At 43.5% G+C, this 17,672-nt stretch overlaps 1 protein-coding gene across 20 annotated transcripts in view; it reads right to left on the bottom strand.

The window, feature by feature from the left end:
• Positions 1–1,938: 1,938 nt before the first annotated feature.
• cacna1c (calcium channel, voltage-dependent, L type, alpha 1C subunit) overlaps positions 1,939–17,672 on the bottom strand; it is a 367,076-nt gene continuing 351,342 nt past the window's right edge. For 12 of the 20 annotated variants that reach the window (XM_037537542.1, XM_037537573.1, XM_037537538.1 and 9 more), the window contains 6 exons: positions 16,012–16,352; positions 13,923–14,048; positions 11,722–11,840; positions 11,508–11,605; positions 5,404–5,835; positions 1,939–3,352 (listed from right to left, as the gene is read on the bottom strand). In XM_037537542.1, coding sequence (XP_037393439.1) covers positions 2,975–3,352; positions 5,404–5,835; positions 11,508–11,605; positions 11,722–11,840; positions 13,923–14,048; positions 16,012–16,352 — 1,494 coding nt within the window. In that variant the 3' untranslated portion in view covers positions 1,939–2,974. The remainder of the gene's footprint in view (positions 3,353–5,403; positions 5,836–11,507; positions 11,606–11,721; positions 11,841–13,922; positions 14,049–16,011; positions 16,353–17,672) is intronic. The other 8 variants (XM_037537611.1, XM_037537614.1, XM_037537587.1 and 5 more) reach the window with 1 other exon arrangement.

The raw sequence follows: 17,672 nt of genomic DNA, 5'->3' as shown, positions 1-17,672 counted from the left end.
ACTGCACCAGCATATACTGTGTACTGTATGCTGCACCAGCATATACTGTGTACTGCACCTGTATACTGCACCAGTAATAACGCTAACCCTAACCTCCCAGGGTATATTTCCGTCTAAAGAAATTTTTGCAGTTTTGCTCAAACTTTTGATTTATGATGGTTTTGATTTTAAACAGGTACCAGGACAGAGTGGAGGGTGTTTTCTACTCATCTCAAAAGCCAAAAATGATGCAAAAATTCCAGCTTTGGATTGGTCTGTGAGGTAAACCTGTGTGGTTTTCCTGTTTACTAGAAGGTCAGTCATATAATTTCATGCATAATTGCAATATGACCTATTGTGACCGACTATTAAGCACACATGAGAGGCTGTTGGGGTTTCAGCGATGCAGCCAGTGCAGAAGCATTTGGTCAAATTTGGTCAAATCATTTTATGTATCCATACATGTTGAGTCTAGGGCTATTACATTGTTCAGGGTGAACCAGCTGGTAACGTCACTGGTTACATCATCCTGAAATGACCACCACTCAGCTCACTGGCTAGAATATTTATCCGGTACGTAATCTGAGTATCTTTGGCGTACTGGAGCAATTACTGTTGGCCACAAACTGCAGACTACTCAAAACCTTTTTGCCCAGTCAGTACGTGAGCAGTACACAGTAGGCTACTTCCAACACAGCCTAAATGTTCAACTGAGAGAATCCATTTGAGAAGCCTGGAATGAAGGACGCCCGCAGTATTGCAACAAACATCTCAGCTCAGTTTCAATCCGGGAACAAAATTAGGAAAAAAAAAACAAAACAAAACACTCACTTATCAAAAGCTATAAGGTATCGATACCAAGTGTGCAAAGCAGTGACATTTCTTTACCCCATTCGTTTTGCATGGAATAATAAAGAATCAACTAAGTCTGCTATATCAGTTCTTACGTCATCAAACTGAAAATTCTTCAGAAGCGCGTGTCATTCTGGCACTATACATGATGGGAGAACAGCCCACACTCCTTACCGCACATTATGGTCACGTAATAATATAACCTAGAACACCTTATTTGCATAATAGTTCGCTAAATCTTCCTCTCTGAGTATGTGTCTGTGTGATTGTATGAATGCATGCATACACTGCTAAACCAAGCAAAAATATTTCAGACAACAGCAACAATAACAATAATAATCATAATAATAATAATAACAACAACAACAATAATAATAATAACAATAATAATAATAATAATAATGTAATCTAATAGTGACTTTAATGATGATATATTTAGCCCTGTGTAAACTACATTAGAAAGAGTGTCTTAAATGATAGGCTACCCAGATGTCCCTGAATAAATAAACGTTTTTTTTTCTCCTCTCTCCTTTCGCTCCCAAAAGTGCACCGTTAATGTCATGATTAGTTTAGCAGTATTCTCCCTGGTTTCGGGAGAGGATCTTGAAGTGGTCTATATTAACTGTGATAACAGTTCAACTGTGAAAAGTCAAATAAAAGCATTTTGGCAGTTTGAGCCATCCGGCTACTTCAGTAGTTTTACTCTTCAGACCGTCAGTCAAAGTCAACCAGCACAACAGCAGCAATAAAGAACAAAAAAAATGCCTTGGAAGCATGTCTGCCTTCGATCCCCTTTGACTAAGCGGGCCGTCGCGCCGTCGGCACACTTCTGCTACCTTAAGATTTACCTGAACGCAACGACAGAGAGCATCCCCAACTGAGCACACGTCCTCTCTGGGAGAAATAAATAAATAAATACAATTATCAGAGGTGCATCCCAGCAGAGACACTCCACGATGCTATGCGTTAGCCTCAGGCAGGATTATTAAACATCTTAATCCCCTTAGGAAAAAAAACAGGGGGTGCTAGAGTGGCTGAGAGTACAGGCAGGTACCCTCTCTTTTTAAAATCAGGATAAATTACATTACAGAAATTCAAAGGCTGGCCTAGGAGAAAAAAATTGATCTTTAATGCTGAAAATACTGAACGTTACCAAATACAGCATGCGTGGACACGACTGCTATGGCCTGAACCGTTCACAGCCACTGAGCAAGAGAGACAGCAGTAGAGCTGTGGATTAACCCCTCCTGCTCTCAGAAACACACCAAACTGGCCCACAAAATGAAAACGAGTCACAAAAGAAATCAGAAAGCAATGCCAAATCATTAAAAGGAGCAAAGTAGTAAAGTGAATCAATGGACAAGTCGAGGTATATGGCGGGCTGGGATGCAGGCCTCCTCCTGGTGGTCGGTAAAACAGAGGAAGAAGAGAGGAGAGCTGCGCAAGGCTTCAGCTCCTGCACTGTAAAGTCTCTCTGTTGTATGCTCCTCCTCCCAGCGCTCCCACAAACGCCCCCTTTCCAACCACGCCGCGGCCTGCTGGAGGATACCGACTACAGCCTGCCAGTGAACTGCTCTGCACATCGGAGAACGCGCGCAAGAAAAGGAGCAGGAAGCCGCTTCCGCTCCGCGACGTCTTCTCGGCTGGAGGCGGACCAGCGTGGTCCCCACTGAGCCCTCACAGGCGGCCTTTCGCTGCTGATGACGCCTTTACGATGACGTGACGAGAAATGACGTGTGACGAAGTAGAGTTCTACTTTTTTTGTCTGTTTTGTTTCGTTTTCTGTGTCAAAGTCTTTTTTTGTCTTTGCATCTTTACTTCAGTCTCTCAGTCAAAGTTCTAAGAACTGTGAGGCACTTTAGATACTTTCTCTCCCTGTCACTCTCGCATTCGCACGCCCACAGACTCACTCGCACGCACTCGCGCATCACATTCGCTCACAGCCATTCACACCTTTTAAAAAAAGAAAGGAAAAGACAAACAAAGCAAAATCAGTTTCGGCTAAGTCAAATTGCATTATACTCCTACAATAAATACAGGTTTGAAAGAGACCGTTCTGACTAGAGGCCGCCAGTGTCCCCACAGAGAGCCGGGGGACAAGAGTGGGGCGAGACGGAGGAAGTCCTCGGTGCTGATGTTATCCCTACAAGCTGGTCACACACTCCATGTCCTCGTCCTCCATCAGCCCGCTGTTCCTTTGACTCCCCCCAGCTGCCCGCAGCCCCCCTGCCCCATTCTCGTGGTCCTCCAGTCCACTTCTTAGCAGCTCCTCCGTTTCCCCAGCTCTGGACAGCCCCTGGCTGTTGCTCCGCAGTGGTTCCTGGGTCCCAGCATCCCTGCAGTGCATGTAGGGCAGAAGGTTGCCGTTAGGGCTGGGAGGTCCGTTGGCATTAAGTATATTATCTGCTGCGTTCTCCATCTCCTCCATTGTCATCTCACATGCATCAGCAAGCTCCTGCTTGGCCACTGCAATGAAGGAGGGATCCTGTGCATAGCAACCCAGCCCCTCAGATATCAACACCTGAGCAGGGAGAGGAAGAAAGAGAGTTACGTCTGTTTACTATTCTGCTGAAAGAACAGTTACTGCAGCACTCACCAGTTCGTGGCAGTTGTCACTCACATAGTTTGAGCATCAGTTTCGGTATTGTGTGTTCATTTGATTCAAAATGTGCTCGCTGTCTCCAGAATGTGGGAACTTCTTCACCACCATACTACAAGCTCAAATCCAACAAAGCTGGGACAGTAGATGAAACGCAAATAATAACTGAAAGCAGTGATTTGTGAATCCACTTTGACTTATATAAAAAAAAGTTTAAAGGCCAGATATTTCACATTTTATCTTCATTAGCCAGGATTTTAGGTATTTCGCTTCTGTAATGAAAATGACCACGTGGGCTTGGGAGTACTGTGGAGAACCCTTGTCAGTACACACACACACACACACACACAAACACACATTTTTTAAGCCATTTCTCCCTCAGGGTCGCGGGGGGAGCTGGAGCCTATCCCAGCGGTCATTGGGCGGAAGGCAGGATACACCCTGGACAGGTCGCCAGTCCATCACAGGGCAGCCCTTGTCAGTAAACACAGTTAATTGCTGATCTGAAATGAAAGTTAAGAGTCTGAAGTGCAAAGCAGAAGCCGGTAGCAGAAACACCGCCAACTTCTCTGGGCTAAAACTCAACTGATGAGGACTGAGGCTCAGTTGAAACAAGTGCTGCAGTCGAATTAATTAATCCTTCAGACTGTTTATGGAAATAATGGACGTCATGTTCTCTGGGCCAGAGAAGTAAAGGACATCCAGATTGTTACTGATGTAAAGTTCAAACGTCAGTATCTGTCACGGTATGGGGGTGGGGGGGTGGGGGTTACTGGGAAACCTGCACATGCACATCTGTGAAAACACTATTAATGCTGAGGGGCTCATGTTCATTTTGGAACAACAGATTCTGCCTTCTAGATGAAATCTTATTCATCCCTGCCTGTTTCAGCAAGACACTGCCACATCACGTTGTACTTGTTTAAGAACAGTGTGGTTTTATAATAACAGAGTGCAGGTGCTGGACTGGCCTGCCTGTTGTCCAGACCTGTCGCAAATTGAAAGCGTGTGGCACATAATGAAGAATAATATACAACAACTGAGACTTCAGACTGTTGGAAAGCTGAAGTGTTATATCAAGCAGGAATGGGAAAAAACTCACATGTACAACAGCCTTCAGTTCTCAGTTACCAAACAATGAGTATTAAAAGGAAATGTTAGGTAACACAGTGGTAAACATGCTCCTGTCCCAATATATATATACATATATACACACACCGGTCAGGCAGAACATCCTGACCACCTCCTTGTTTCTACGCTCATTGTCCATTTTAGCAGCTCCACTTACTGTATAGCTGCACATTGTATTTCTACAGTTACATCCACAAGGTGGACCGACAAGGTAGGAGTGTCTAATAGAGTGGACAGTGAGTGGACACAGTGTTTAAAAATTCCAGCAGCACTGCTGTGTCTGGTCCACTTGCACCAGCACAACACACACTAACACAGCACCACCACGTCAGTGTTACTGCAGTGCTGAGAATGACCCACCACCCAAACAGTACCTGCTCTGTGAGGGTCCATGGGGGTCCTGACCACTGAAGAACAGGGTAACAGAGTATCAGAGAAACAGATGGACTCCAGTCTGTAACTGTAGAACTACAGAGAGCAGCTATACGGTCAGTGGAGCTGATAAAGTGGACAGTGAGCGTAGAAACAAGGAGGTGGTCAGAATGTTACGCCTGACCGGTGTATATACCTGTATATATAAACGATTTGCAAATCACTGCTTTCTGTTTTTATTCACATTTTTTGGAATTTGCATCTGGACACTTCCATAACCTGAGAGTAACTCAGGCAGTTTACACTGAAATCCACGTAATTACTGCATAAAAAGCCTCAGCAAGTAACCAGCCTGGGATTTTACAGAGTTAAAACATGTACCACTGAGTTTTAGCCTGTAATAGTAATAACAATAATGGATATTGATTAATAATAATATAAAAATGGACCTGAAATAGCCTAATACTCACTGCATCAGTTGCTGGTGTTTTGGAGATAAACTGATTAGATGAACCAAAAACAGAAAGTGAGGCACTGAGAGAGTGTCTTTTCCTCACCGCTTCCACAAGACTGCCAGCGCTGCCGTGCGACAGTAAGCCCGTCTCTTTGCATGTTACAGACGGCACTGTTAGAGAGACGGGACGCAGCGCTCTCCGAGAGCCCCTGGTGTCATTTCCATTGCTGTCGCTGCGGCACGTGCCACAGTTGACTGATGGTAGACTGCTGTTGAGCTTCTCGCAGGAACCAGTTCCTTCCAGCCTCAGTGAGGGTACAGGCTGATCGCACAGCCCACCTGGCCCTTGGGTGCAGGGACTGGCAGGAGGTGTGGAGCACAGACGAGTGAACAGAGTTGGAGAATGACTCCTTCGGAGCAAGGGGCTCAGCCCTGCAACTGCCAGCGCCTGTGGGCACGCGTGAGGGGAAAAAATTAGTGAGGAAAACAACACAGACGTTACCGTTTGAGCAGTTGCATTAACTGGGATTGGTCTCATGACGCATTAGGACAGACCGATGATGACATCTGCTTTTTATAGTCATTAAAGTTGACTAATAAATGACCGCTCCAATATGGTCAGTGCCGAGTTCATGTCCTCACTATTAATCATGTCTGTAAGTGCAAACTTTGAAATCATACATGTGTGAATACTCATGACTGTAATTCGGAGGTAATTACAAAGTAAAACAACTACAACAGCTGATGCAGTGGTCAGCCAGTGCATCCCTTCACTCAAACAATAATAATAATAATAAGATTCATTTTTATAGCACTTTTCATATCGGTGGCAGCTTTAAGTGCTTTACAGACAGGTGATAAAACAGTTACAGAAGAGATCATAAGTACTTATTTAAAATCAGTAGAAAATGAAGCAGATCAAATAAGAGGATAAATACCATGAGACGTAGTGGTTTAATTAAATGGTCATTTAAAGAGAGACACTTTCATCCATCCATCCAAAAGTGAGCTCTGAGCTTGACTGTCTAGTAAAAGCTGAACTGAGCTCCACAGTTTAGAAGCAGAAGGGCTGTATGAGCCTCTCCACGTTTGTATGCTGAAGGCCACTAGACTTAGACTTAGACAGACTTTATTGTCATTCAAATTAACACTGTACAGTGCGCATAAGAACAAAACTTCGTTGCCTTGGCTCAGAGTAGATCGGTAGTACAAGTAATACAATGTAATGCATACAAGTGTAGTGCAGTGTAGTGTAGTACAGTGGGCCAAATAAGTATTTAGTCAGCCACTGATTGTGCAAGTTCTCCTACTGAGAAAGATGAGAGACGTCTGTAATCTTCATCATAGCTACACTTCCACTATGAGAGACAATATGAGAAAAAAAAATCCAGGAAATCTCATTGGAGGATTTTTACAGAATTTATTTGTAAATTATGGTGGAAAATAATTATTTAGTCAATAACAAAAGTTCAACTCAATACTCTGTAACATAACCTTTGTTGGCAATGACAGAGGTCAAACGTTTCCTGCAGGTCTTCACCAGGTTTGCACTGTAGCTGGTATTTTGGCCCGTTCCTCCTGCAGATCTCCTCTAGAGCAGTGATGTTTTGGGGCTGTCGCTGGGCAACACGGACTTTCAACTCCCTCCACAAATTTTCTGCGGGGTTGAGGTCTGGAGACTGGCTAGGCCACTCCAGGACCTTGAAATGCTTTTTACGGAGCCCCTCCTTCGTTGCCGAGCGGTGTGTTTGGGATCATTGTCATGCTGGAAGACCCAGCCACGTTCCATCTTCAGTGCTCTCACTGATGGAAGGAGGTTTTGGCTTAAAATCTCACGATACACGGCCCCGTTCATTCTTCCCTTAACACAGATCAGTCATCCTGTCCCCTTTGCAGAAAAACAGCCCCAAAGCCTGATGTTTCCACTTCCATGCTTCACAGTAGGTTTGGTGTTCTTGGGAGGCAACTCAGCATTCTTCTTCCTCCAAAAACGACGAGTTGAGTTTTTACCAAAAAGTTCTATTTTGGTTTCATCTGACCACATGACATTCTCCCGGTCCTCTTCTGGATCATCCGTATGCTCCCTGGCAAACTTCAGACGGCCTGGACGTGTACTGGCTTAAGCAGGGGGCACGCCTGGCACTGCAGGATCTGAGTCCCTCTCAGCGTCGTGTGTTACTGAGGGTAGCCTTTGTTACTTTGGTCCCAGCTCTCTGCAGGTCATTCATCAGGTCCCTCCATGTAGTTCTGGGATTTCTGCTCACCGTTCTCATGATCATTTTGACCCCACGGGATGAGATCTTGCGTGGGACCCCAGATCGAGGGAGATTATCAATGGTCTTGTATGGCTTCCATTTTCGTACAATTGCTCCCACAGTTGATTTATTCACACCACCTGCTTGCCTGTTGTAGAGTCACTCCTCCCAGCCTGGTGCAGGTCTACAATGTTCTCCCTGGTGTCCTTCGACAGCTCTTTGGTCTTGGCCGTGGTTGAGTTTGGAGTCTGACTGTTTGAGGCTGTGGACAGGTGTCTTTTATACAGATAATGAGGTCAAACAGGTGCCATTAATACAGGTAACGAGTGGAAGACAGAGGAGCTTCTTAAAGAAGACGTTACAGGTCTGTGACAGCCAGAAATCCTGCTTGTTTGTGGGTGTCCAAATACTTATCTTCCACCATAATTTACAAATAAATTCTTTAAAAATCCTCCAATGTGATTTCCTGGATTTTTTTTCTCATATTGTCTCTCATAGTTGAAGTGTAGCTATGATGAAAATTACAGACGTCTCTCGTCTTTCTGAGTAGGAGAACTTGCACAATCAGTGGCTGACTAAATACTTTTTTGCCCCACTGTGTGTGTCGGCAGATAAATCATTTTTAAATAAGTATATGTACATAAGTGTATTGCACTGGAGGTCCCATATATGAGGCCCAACTATCTGCAGATCTTAAATTACGTGCCGGAACATAAACAGACAGACACTCTGTGATGTAGACGGTGTTTTAGGGACATTTAGAGCATTTAGACCAGCAGCAGAGCTTTAAACTCTATCCTGAGTGGTCCAGGCAGCCAGTGCAGCTCTTTTAAACCGAACCGATCTGATCTCTATGTGCTGTTTTTGTTAGGTTGTTAATGTGTTTTTACGAATTCTAATGGATGTATAGTTTTCTTAGGAAGTCCAGTAAGATAACAAAAAAATTCACAAAAGATTTTAAAATAGTGGCAAAAAGTAAGGTGGTTTAATTTGGAGGCTAAGCCAGTCTAATGAATTAATCTGAACCTAAATCTAGATCTAAAACTGGCTGAGTCAGCGGTGCTGGCAACTATACACCATCCTCAAACTGAACAAAAATACAGGAAACATTTACTTTGGTTTTTAATTAAGATCTTAAATGTTTTAATTAATTTACAATCACAGTACAAATTTTATATTTTTCCATTAAGTATTTCTTACTACTTTCTTAAAAAATGATGTGTGGGACACAAAATGAAATTCAACCTATTCAGTCCAAAACACTCTGCTGTTCTAATGAGAGAATTACAACAGGACAGCAGGAGAACCCATCACACTGCGCAGCGTTAGGGCGTCCAGGGGCCTCACTGCGTACAGAAACGAGAAATGGTTGGATTCTGTTCAGAATAATTGAGATGCGATGGTTTGTGGAGATGTTTATTGATTATAAAATCCTTTTATTGACTTATAAAGCCCCCAAACTCTGGAATGATCTTCCAGAAACTGTTCGGGACTCAGACACAGTCTCAGTCTTTAAGACTAGGCTGAAAACTCACTTGTTCAGTTTAGCTTTTGGTAGCTAATGTTCCCCCCTAGATAAAGGCAGCAGATCCAGGGGTCCATGGACACAGGGAATTATAGTAAACTGAGACGCTGGTGCTGTCGTCCAGCTGCTCGCACACGGTCACTCAGGCTTGTGGACGGTGGAGCGGAGGGACGCCAGACTGTCTCAGAGTGCTGCCGTGTCTGTGTGTCCTTCTGGTTCTCTCCTGTTAGTTAAGCTGTCATAGTCAGATCTGCCGGAGTCGTTAGCCACACTCTGGAAATGTTCACATTCCCTGTTTATGTACAAACAGACAGAATAAAACTAATTCCCTCTCCCTGCCTTTTTTCCAAGTGTACAATCACCCACATATCCGGCTGGACACTGAAGGACGACTGACTGCTGAGCCCTCCTGCTGCCCACTTCAGACCAGCTGCCCACGCCCCAGCTACCACCACCTGCCTTGGACTAGCTGCCCACCCTACACTGATGTTCTCATAGACTCCCAGCTATTCCTACTACTAATACTACAGCTATTAATATTAGTAGTATAATAACTCTGTAGGTAGTCTGACCAGAGGAGGACGGGTTCCCCCTGGTGAGCCTGGTTCCTCCCAAGGTTTCTTCCTCAGTTCTGAGGGAGGTTCTCCTTGCCACTGGCGCCCCTGGCTTGCTCACCGGTGGGTTTTACATTCTTGTTAAAACTTTGTCTTTTCTGGAATTCTGTGAAGCTGCTTTGTGACAACATTCGTTGTAAAAAGCACCACAAATAAATTTGATTTGATTTGATCTGTTAGCCTGCTGGCTAAGCTCGCAGTTCCTAAGATAGTGTTGTGTGTTCTGTCACTGAACAGGGCCGACATCCTACTCTGAAAAGAAAGGGCCATCTGAGACACATGCAGCACCTCTCTGAGGCCTAGGGGGAGCAGCAAGTGAGGAGCCGGGGATTTCAGGGTCTGTATCTCTGGTCTGGGCTGACTGGTAAAGTCACGCTTTACTGTGGAGATCTTCTTTCTCTCGTTTCCCCGCAGATATGCAGCTACAGGTCAGATACTGAATGTTGTTATCTAGTTTGCTGAAGAGGACACTAAAGTCGTGTGGTTGTAAAGGGGCCATAATGCTCTATAATCCTGTAAAGATTTGAAGTCAGTCTTATTTTCGTCGAGTTATGGTGTTCTAATTTCTCTGGCTCTCCAGACCTCCACGACGGCTGAGCAATGGGCTGCCTAGGTTGCGTCTAAGTCGGATACAAGACCAGACGTGTCTGATCTTCAGAGTTCAGAGCCATTAGTTTGGCGATTGGTGTTGGGTTCATTTCTGGCTGATTCCAGGTTGTTCAGCTGTTCTTCTGTCACAGCTGCCGACTGAAAAGCTGCTCAGTGGCGACGACAGTTTGGGAATTTAGTGTCGTCTCGTCTTCACAGTCGGACCGAATCGGCTGTCGGTCAGATGTGATAAAACAGTGTTCAAGCGGCTTGAGCATCTCCTACAGCTGTCAAAGATGTTGCTTAACAACAGATTCTCAGCGGAGTGATACATTGTTTGTGAAAAACCTGTGAAGTTATGGTGAAATAACAGCAATTAGAACGCTTCTCAACCAATCAGCTCGCGTGACTGCAACTCACTGGTGTATAATGAGAAATATTAGGTATTTTAACTACATTTAAGATGTTGTAATTTGCTAAGACAGAGTTTTCTGCAGTGCATTTCTTTGGTTCCCTGAAGGCTAGCACTGAGATGCAGGGACGTCACGCTCCACTAACATGTAGAGTTTGTCTTCCTCACAGGTTGTTGAAGTCACTTGCTGCAAAGCATTTGCTTCTCCTGTGTTTTTATTCTTTGCATCATCAGCGATTAGTCGATGTTGACTCGACTTCCATCATATAACTGTTGGCTTGAAAAATCTGCAGTCATGCAAACCCTAATTAGTAGTGCGTGACATGTTGGCCTTGAACAGTGGAACAGCTTGACTTCAAGACGGAAACATGTCAAAGCAACACTGGGAACTTTTTAGACTACAATCAACTGCAATATGAATGTTGAGCTCTCACAACAAAACCATGATTTACTTTAATATTAACTGCCTTTATTTTTTGTTTCACAGTTGACTGAAGTGCCTTACTACCCAAACCCTCAAGCAAGCAACGTTAAAGGCTGGAATGACCAATAATGACTACAAAGCTTATGTGCAAATATTCAGTGAATATTCTTTGGCTTGACTGACTAGCGAATGCTTTCCATGCCCTGTTAATGCAACTGGCCCCCAGATGCTTGTAGCTTAAGGTCATCTCCATAAATTAGTTCGTATGAGTAAGTAAATATGCATTTTTCTATTTTTCCCACCTGGTGGTGGACTAAGTGCAGGGGTACTGTTGTCTTCTGAGAAGAATCAGCTCTGGTATGTCTCCGTAGACATTCTAGATGAAAGGAAGATCGTCTGCCTGTGTTTGTCATGAGAAAAGATGCTAATTATTGAAGGCAAATCAACTGTAACAATAAAATGGATGCATTTCTTTTCTGTCCTGCTTTTCTTTGTGTGAGTATTAATTATTCTTACCCAGTGCAGTAGGACAAAGAAAGGCTCGTCGGGGAGACTGCCACGGTCTTCTGTCCTCACCCACTTCTCCTTCCTCCATCTCAGCTAGCTGCTTACACTCTTCATCTTGTAACGCCAACCTGACATGAACACATTGATTTATTCATGCTTTGTACTGGATTTTGAGGTTTGGAAATGGAGATGGGGCACAAACTAAAGCAGGGTTAATGTAACACTGATATTTAGTGAAACCGGTGCAAGTTTGTGTTTTAGTCATGTTCTCATATTCCCACAGCAACGTCATCTGAATTTCGACAGCAGTCGACAGTGGTGGACAGTATCTGAGTATCTGAGTAACTGAGTAACTGAGTAAATGTAATTAGTTTCTGTACTTTAGTATTTTTGGTGTATCTGTACTGAAGTTTCTCCGTTCTGGGCGTCTTTTTCCTTTCACTCCACTACATTTCAGAGTCTAATATCCGACTTTTTCCTCCTACATTTTGAGAAATCTGTGGTTCCTTTTGGTTTCTGTGTGTATAAAAACGTCACATGTCAAAACGAAAGAAGCGCAAAGCCAGAGCACCAATCAGGGCCCAGCGGTCACTTTGTTTAGAGCTGGTTTTGACCTGTTGGTCATACCGACCCAGTGCAGCACGCGGTTCAACGTCAGCGCAGCAGCGTAAAACTTTGGGAGAGTCTGTTCAACATAAATGATGAACTAACCTAACTTTGTGTAAATAGAGCTCAATATAGAAATATGTCCACATATGCAGTCGAGACTGACGCGGCTTTTTTCTGAATTTCTACAAACACCATTTCATTTTATAGTAAATGAGTTTGGGCTGGTTTATGTTTATGAACAGACGCCTACAGATCAACATAGTAAAGGAGCTCATCTGTGATCCTGAGTTTAAAGCCAGTTTTTATTCAACTTAAACTTGGAACTAAGTTGTAAATAAATCTGAAACTGAAACTTTGCTTGTGTGTAAAAAGTGATTTCAGAGCCACTCGGTTCTCCCTGATGGAAACTGTTTACCTTCAGTGTTTTGTGCTTCTGATCATTTTAATAGACGTCAGCGTCACTAATTAATGACGTTCTATTAAAAGACTGGTTTACCAAGAGAGACGCTGGAGGACTTTCACCTGAAATGAGTTCATGAAGCCAGTCTGGTTATAAAAATGATAACAGGACATCAGAGCCAGAATTACTCTTTTAGTACTTTTACTTTATACTTAAGTACATTTGAAGGGAAATACTTTAGTACTTTTACTCCAGTGGAGGTCTAAAGGGAGGAACTTCTACTTTTACTGGAGGAATATTTTACCTTGGGGGTCTCGACTTTAACTCGAGGACAGGGTTTGTGTATTTCGTCCTCTGCTGGCAGTTGGACAGATAATTCTCCAGATTCACTTTGAAGTTTTATATCATGAAAGCAACTTTTTATGATTAGTGAGTCACAGCTCTCAATCCTATCTTATTTTAATCTGTAATAAAGCAGCATTTATTATAAACAGCTCACAGGGAGAGGTAGCCAGGCTAAAGTACAGCCTTACTGCAGTCTTATAACTAAGCTTCCTACAACTATGTAAACAATGAGAGAACTCTTTATCCTCCACATCCTATTTTTTTATTTTCTATGCACAGATTTATCATAAATGTTCAACATTGTCATGTAAATAAATGAAAATTTCAAATGTATTGCTGTTTTACTCAAAAATAAATTTCTGAGACAAAGTAAGTTTACTATGAATATATTCTTATGTGTTTACGCTGTAATTTACTCCCTCTGGTTCAAACAGCATAGTTGTGTATTGTATCAATTTATCACATATTTGGTGACAACTTGCCCCTCAGTCTGTAACCCCAGCTGAAAAATGACCATTAGAACTATTCCATCTGGTATCAGTCCCAGAATACCTGTCAACCCTTTTTTTCAGCAGGGACAAATAACCCATCTATGGGTTTAGCAGTAGCATCTGAAAAATAGTTTAGACGTTGGTTTGCAGCCGAGCCGCTTGGGTCGGACGTATAAAAAACGTATTAATCTTGCTCAAATACTTTTAGAGGTATTGATGTGTAAGAATGTGCCCCTTTCTCTCTTCCACACATGAATGAACAATACACAAAAGACACAAACACTCCAACACAGAGAACCCCACCAAACACCAATGAGAGAATCAGTAAAATCAGGTAAAAAAGAGAACATTTTTATATATTTTACATTTCAGTGGACAGCATGTTCTGATCACGGTGGCACTCTCTCTCTGTGAACATCTCGTCATATGTTTCATCTCTGGACGCCTCCTCCTGACGGATTATAGGGAGGCAGCTGTCACTCGAGTCCGAGCTGAACAGAAACAAAAAGAGACAAAACACAAACACGCATCATGTCAGCTGAGGCTGTGTTGGTTTGCATGTCAAGTCGAAGTTTATTTATATAACAGGTGTTGTCACAAGACAGCATGTCGCAATCTTTAACACCTGCTTAAGAAAACAGAACAGAAAATAAGTCAGTGGTGCCCCAAAAATGATTGATCGCATTAGTTAAACTCCCTTAAAGCAGAACTGATCCCGGTGCATCCATGATAGCAAGAGGACAGCGGGCCACTGTTGGCCTGCTGACGGCAAAGCTGGCGGTCCACTGGTGTTTCGCTCAGCATTCGCTGGGCGGCTCTCCGGTTATTAAGCATTTGACAAAATTCATACATTCATTTTCCACTCACAGTCCGATTTATTGATTTTTCCTTCCTTCTTTTCTTTAGTTATACGTTGTAAATCATTATACAGTCTTATTTTCTCTGTTATTTATAATATTTATTTTAGTTTATTTTCCAAAAAAAAGTCTCTGTGCATTTAAAATCTGTTTGGGGAGATTAAGAATTGCTAAAGACTCACATCAACAATGTTTATGTTAGCTGCTAGAGTGACTGTATCAACCAAATACTGTATACTGCTGGTCTTGCTACTGCCTCAGTGACCTCTATGCTCATATGTGCTATGCTATCTGCTCAGCTGCTAATGCGTCATAGTACGTTACATACTCTCAGTACCGTGTCCGGCTTTGCATTTATTTACTGCACTGTATCGTCTGCACTGTGTTTATTGTATCGTCTCACACTTGTGTTCCTGTGCTGGTCCTGGAGGACTGCAGTTTCATTTCACTGTGTACTTGTGTTTAGAGCTGAAATGACAATAAAGACTGACTTGACTTGAGTTAGTTAGAGCATGTATCAGGACAGTGATCCAGATGGTCTGAGGGGGGGCCAGCAGTGGCAAACAGTCAGCAGGGTGCCGACCTTATCAAGCAAGTGGACCGATATATTCTTGCTATCTGCGATGACCCAATGCAACAATTTTGAGAGATCCTGGCAGACAAGACTTTTACTTTGTATTGGACAAAAGACAATCCTCTGAAAAACATCCTCTGACACAAACTTCTCAAACAAAACTGACCTTCATTATTGTATTTCTTGAGATTTACAACAAAAGACAACTTTTTTCAATTACTGAGTTGTTAGAGAATTCACAGAAATTTGCATGTATAGTGTCTGTAATATAGTAGCATTTAGAAGTGTATAAACAACTCAAAGGGAAAGCTAGCCAGGATAAAGCTCAGCCTCCACATGGCAGGGTGAGTTTAACATGCTGCTAAAATTAAGCAGCCCCAGTGGCCTCTTGTCCACTGTAGAGCCAAAAGGTTCCCATGGCCGTATTGTGCTGTTCCGTGCTGGTGCAGACTCGTGAAACCAGTTAGAGTTTCTTATTTCACCTGCTGCCAAATCAGGTCCAGAAAATGCCAAAAGAAAACTATGCAGAACAGTGGCTCAGTGATGAGGCTGTGAACAGGCTGACAACTACACACACACACACACCTCAAACAATTCTGGCTATATACTCTAAATGAGTGTTATTCGAGTTGGAACCAATCCTGTACTGTTACACTAACACTAACAAGCTCCTCTTCTGTAAAAGCTACTGTTAGACAGCTGGACTGAAAATCGAGCACTGCTTTCATTTATTTGGCGAACTGAACTGAACTGACTGTTTTCGAGTGAATAACACAGGATGAGGTGGAACAATGCCAATGTAAATGGAGAACCACTCAGTGAAGAGCAATGTCATTAGGTTATCCCACCACACAGTTCTGTGGCCTCAAGCATGGTTATTTAACCATGTGGAGGAAATTCCATGTGTCATGGTGGAAAAGAGGCTCAAAAGAGCAGTCCGTATCTTTAAACTGAGGTTCAAACGTGGTGATGTGGTGATGTGGTGACTCCACCATGGAAGCTTATTACGTTTCTGATCCATACCTCTTGTTAGGGAAGCACCATGAGGAGTGAGGCAGTAGTACAGGTGTGAGCAGTGGTCTGGTGTGGCCGTCCACAGTGCTGATGGAGGGGCTGGGGTAACAGTGTCCGATGGCGGTGTTGTTGGCGTTGTTGATGTTGGCGTTGGAACCTGAGGAGGAGTAGCTGCTTGGTGTGAAGGTGGAGTCCACCAGTTTCTCATGCGATGGTGACTCTCCCTCTCCAGGGCTGCCTGACTTACTGATGTGCAGCGGTCGCTGAGTGGTGAAGGACTGTGGGAAGGAGGCGCGGCCGTCACTCTGATGGTAATAGTTCACATGGTTTCCGAAGAGGCCGCCTGATCGCTGTGAAGAGACGGAGAGACTTGATCACTGCATGCCAACACATACATAAACACACACACCGGTCAGGCGTAACATTCTGACCACCTCCATGTTTCTACACTCACTGTCCACTTCATCAGCTCCACTGACCGTTTAGCTGCACTCTGTAGTTCTACAGTTACAGACTGTAGTCCATCTGTTTCTCTGATACTCTGTTACCCTGTTCTTCAGTGGTCAGGACCCCCATGGACCCTCACAGAGCAGGTACTGTTTGGGTGGTGGGTCATTCTCAGCACTGCAGTAACACTGACGTGGTGGTGGTGTGTTAGTGTGTGTTGCGCTGGTTTGAGTGGATCAGACACAGCAGTGCTGCTGGAGTTTTTAAACACCTCAGTGTCGCTGTTGGACTGAGAATAGTCCACCAACCAAAAATATCCAGCCAGCAGCGTCCTGTGACCACTGATGAAGGACTAGAGGATGACCAACACAAACTGTGCAGCAGCAGATGAGCTGTCGTCTCTGACTTTACATCTACAAGGTGGACCGACAAGGTAGGAGTGTCCAATAGAGTGGACAGTGAGTGGACACAGTGTTTAAAATCTCCAGCAGCACTGCTGTGTCTGATCTACTCGCACCAGCACAACACACACTAACACAGCTAACAAAGTATCAGAGAAACAGATGGACTACAGTCTGTAACTGTAGAACTACAAAGTGTAGCTCTACAGTAAGTGGAGCCGATAAGATGGACAGTGAGAAACAAGGAGAACAAGCTGTCCTCTGCACAGCCACATTCAGCTCCTCTTTTATTAAAAATAAAACACTGGAATTAAATTTTACTTGGTAGTTATTGCACTAAATAGAAAATATAAATGACTACACACATTCAGTCACTCTTGCTTATCAGCATGAATGAGAGCAAAGCGCAGACATGCATTCACGTAAATGAGATATACTGCATTAGACTGAAGGATGTTGAGGGTGCGTACGTCAGCCTGTCAGCTTCACTGCTACTTTGAGAAGAATGCCCAGTTCCGTCACTGCATTCCGAGCCGTTTTCCTGTTTGAACCTGCTTTGTTTCTCTTTGTGGTTTTTTGGGCTTCTTTACCTGTTTGTTAGAGCTTGTTTATGACTAAGGTTTTCCTGCTCCACGCACTGTGTTTGGCTCTACTGGTTTTTGATGGTCTTTTTTTTATCTATCAATCCCTTTATCAATAAACCTTCCGGTTTATTTTATATCCAGAAGTGCTCATTAGGCTAGCGATACACAAACTCTCCTCACCACCTACAGTGGTGCTGCGTTATTCCCCAGAGCAAGATTTTCCAGTTTAATGACTAGA

This window comes from Pygocentrus nattereri, chromosome 1, assembly GCF_015220715.1.
Source record: "Pygocentrus nattereri isolate fPygNat1 chromosome 1, fPygNat1.pri, whole genome shotgun sequence".
Taxonomy (NCBI): Eukaryota; Metazoa; Chordata; class Actinopteri; order Characiformes; family Serrasalmidae; genus Pygocentrus; species Pygocentrus nattereri.
Note: the sequence above shows the minus strand (reverse complement) of the source record. Positions and strands in the feature narration are given on the sequence as shown.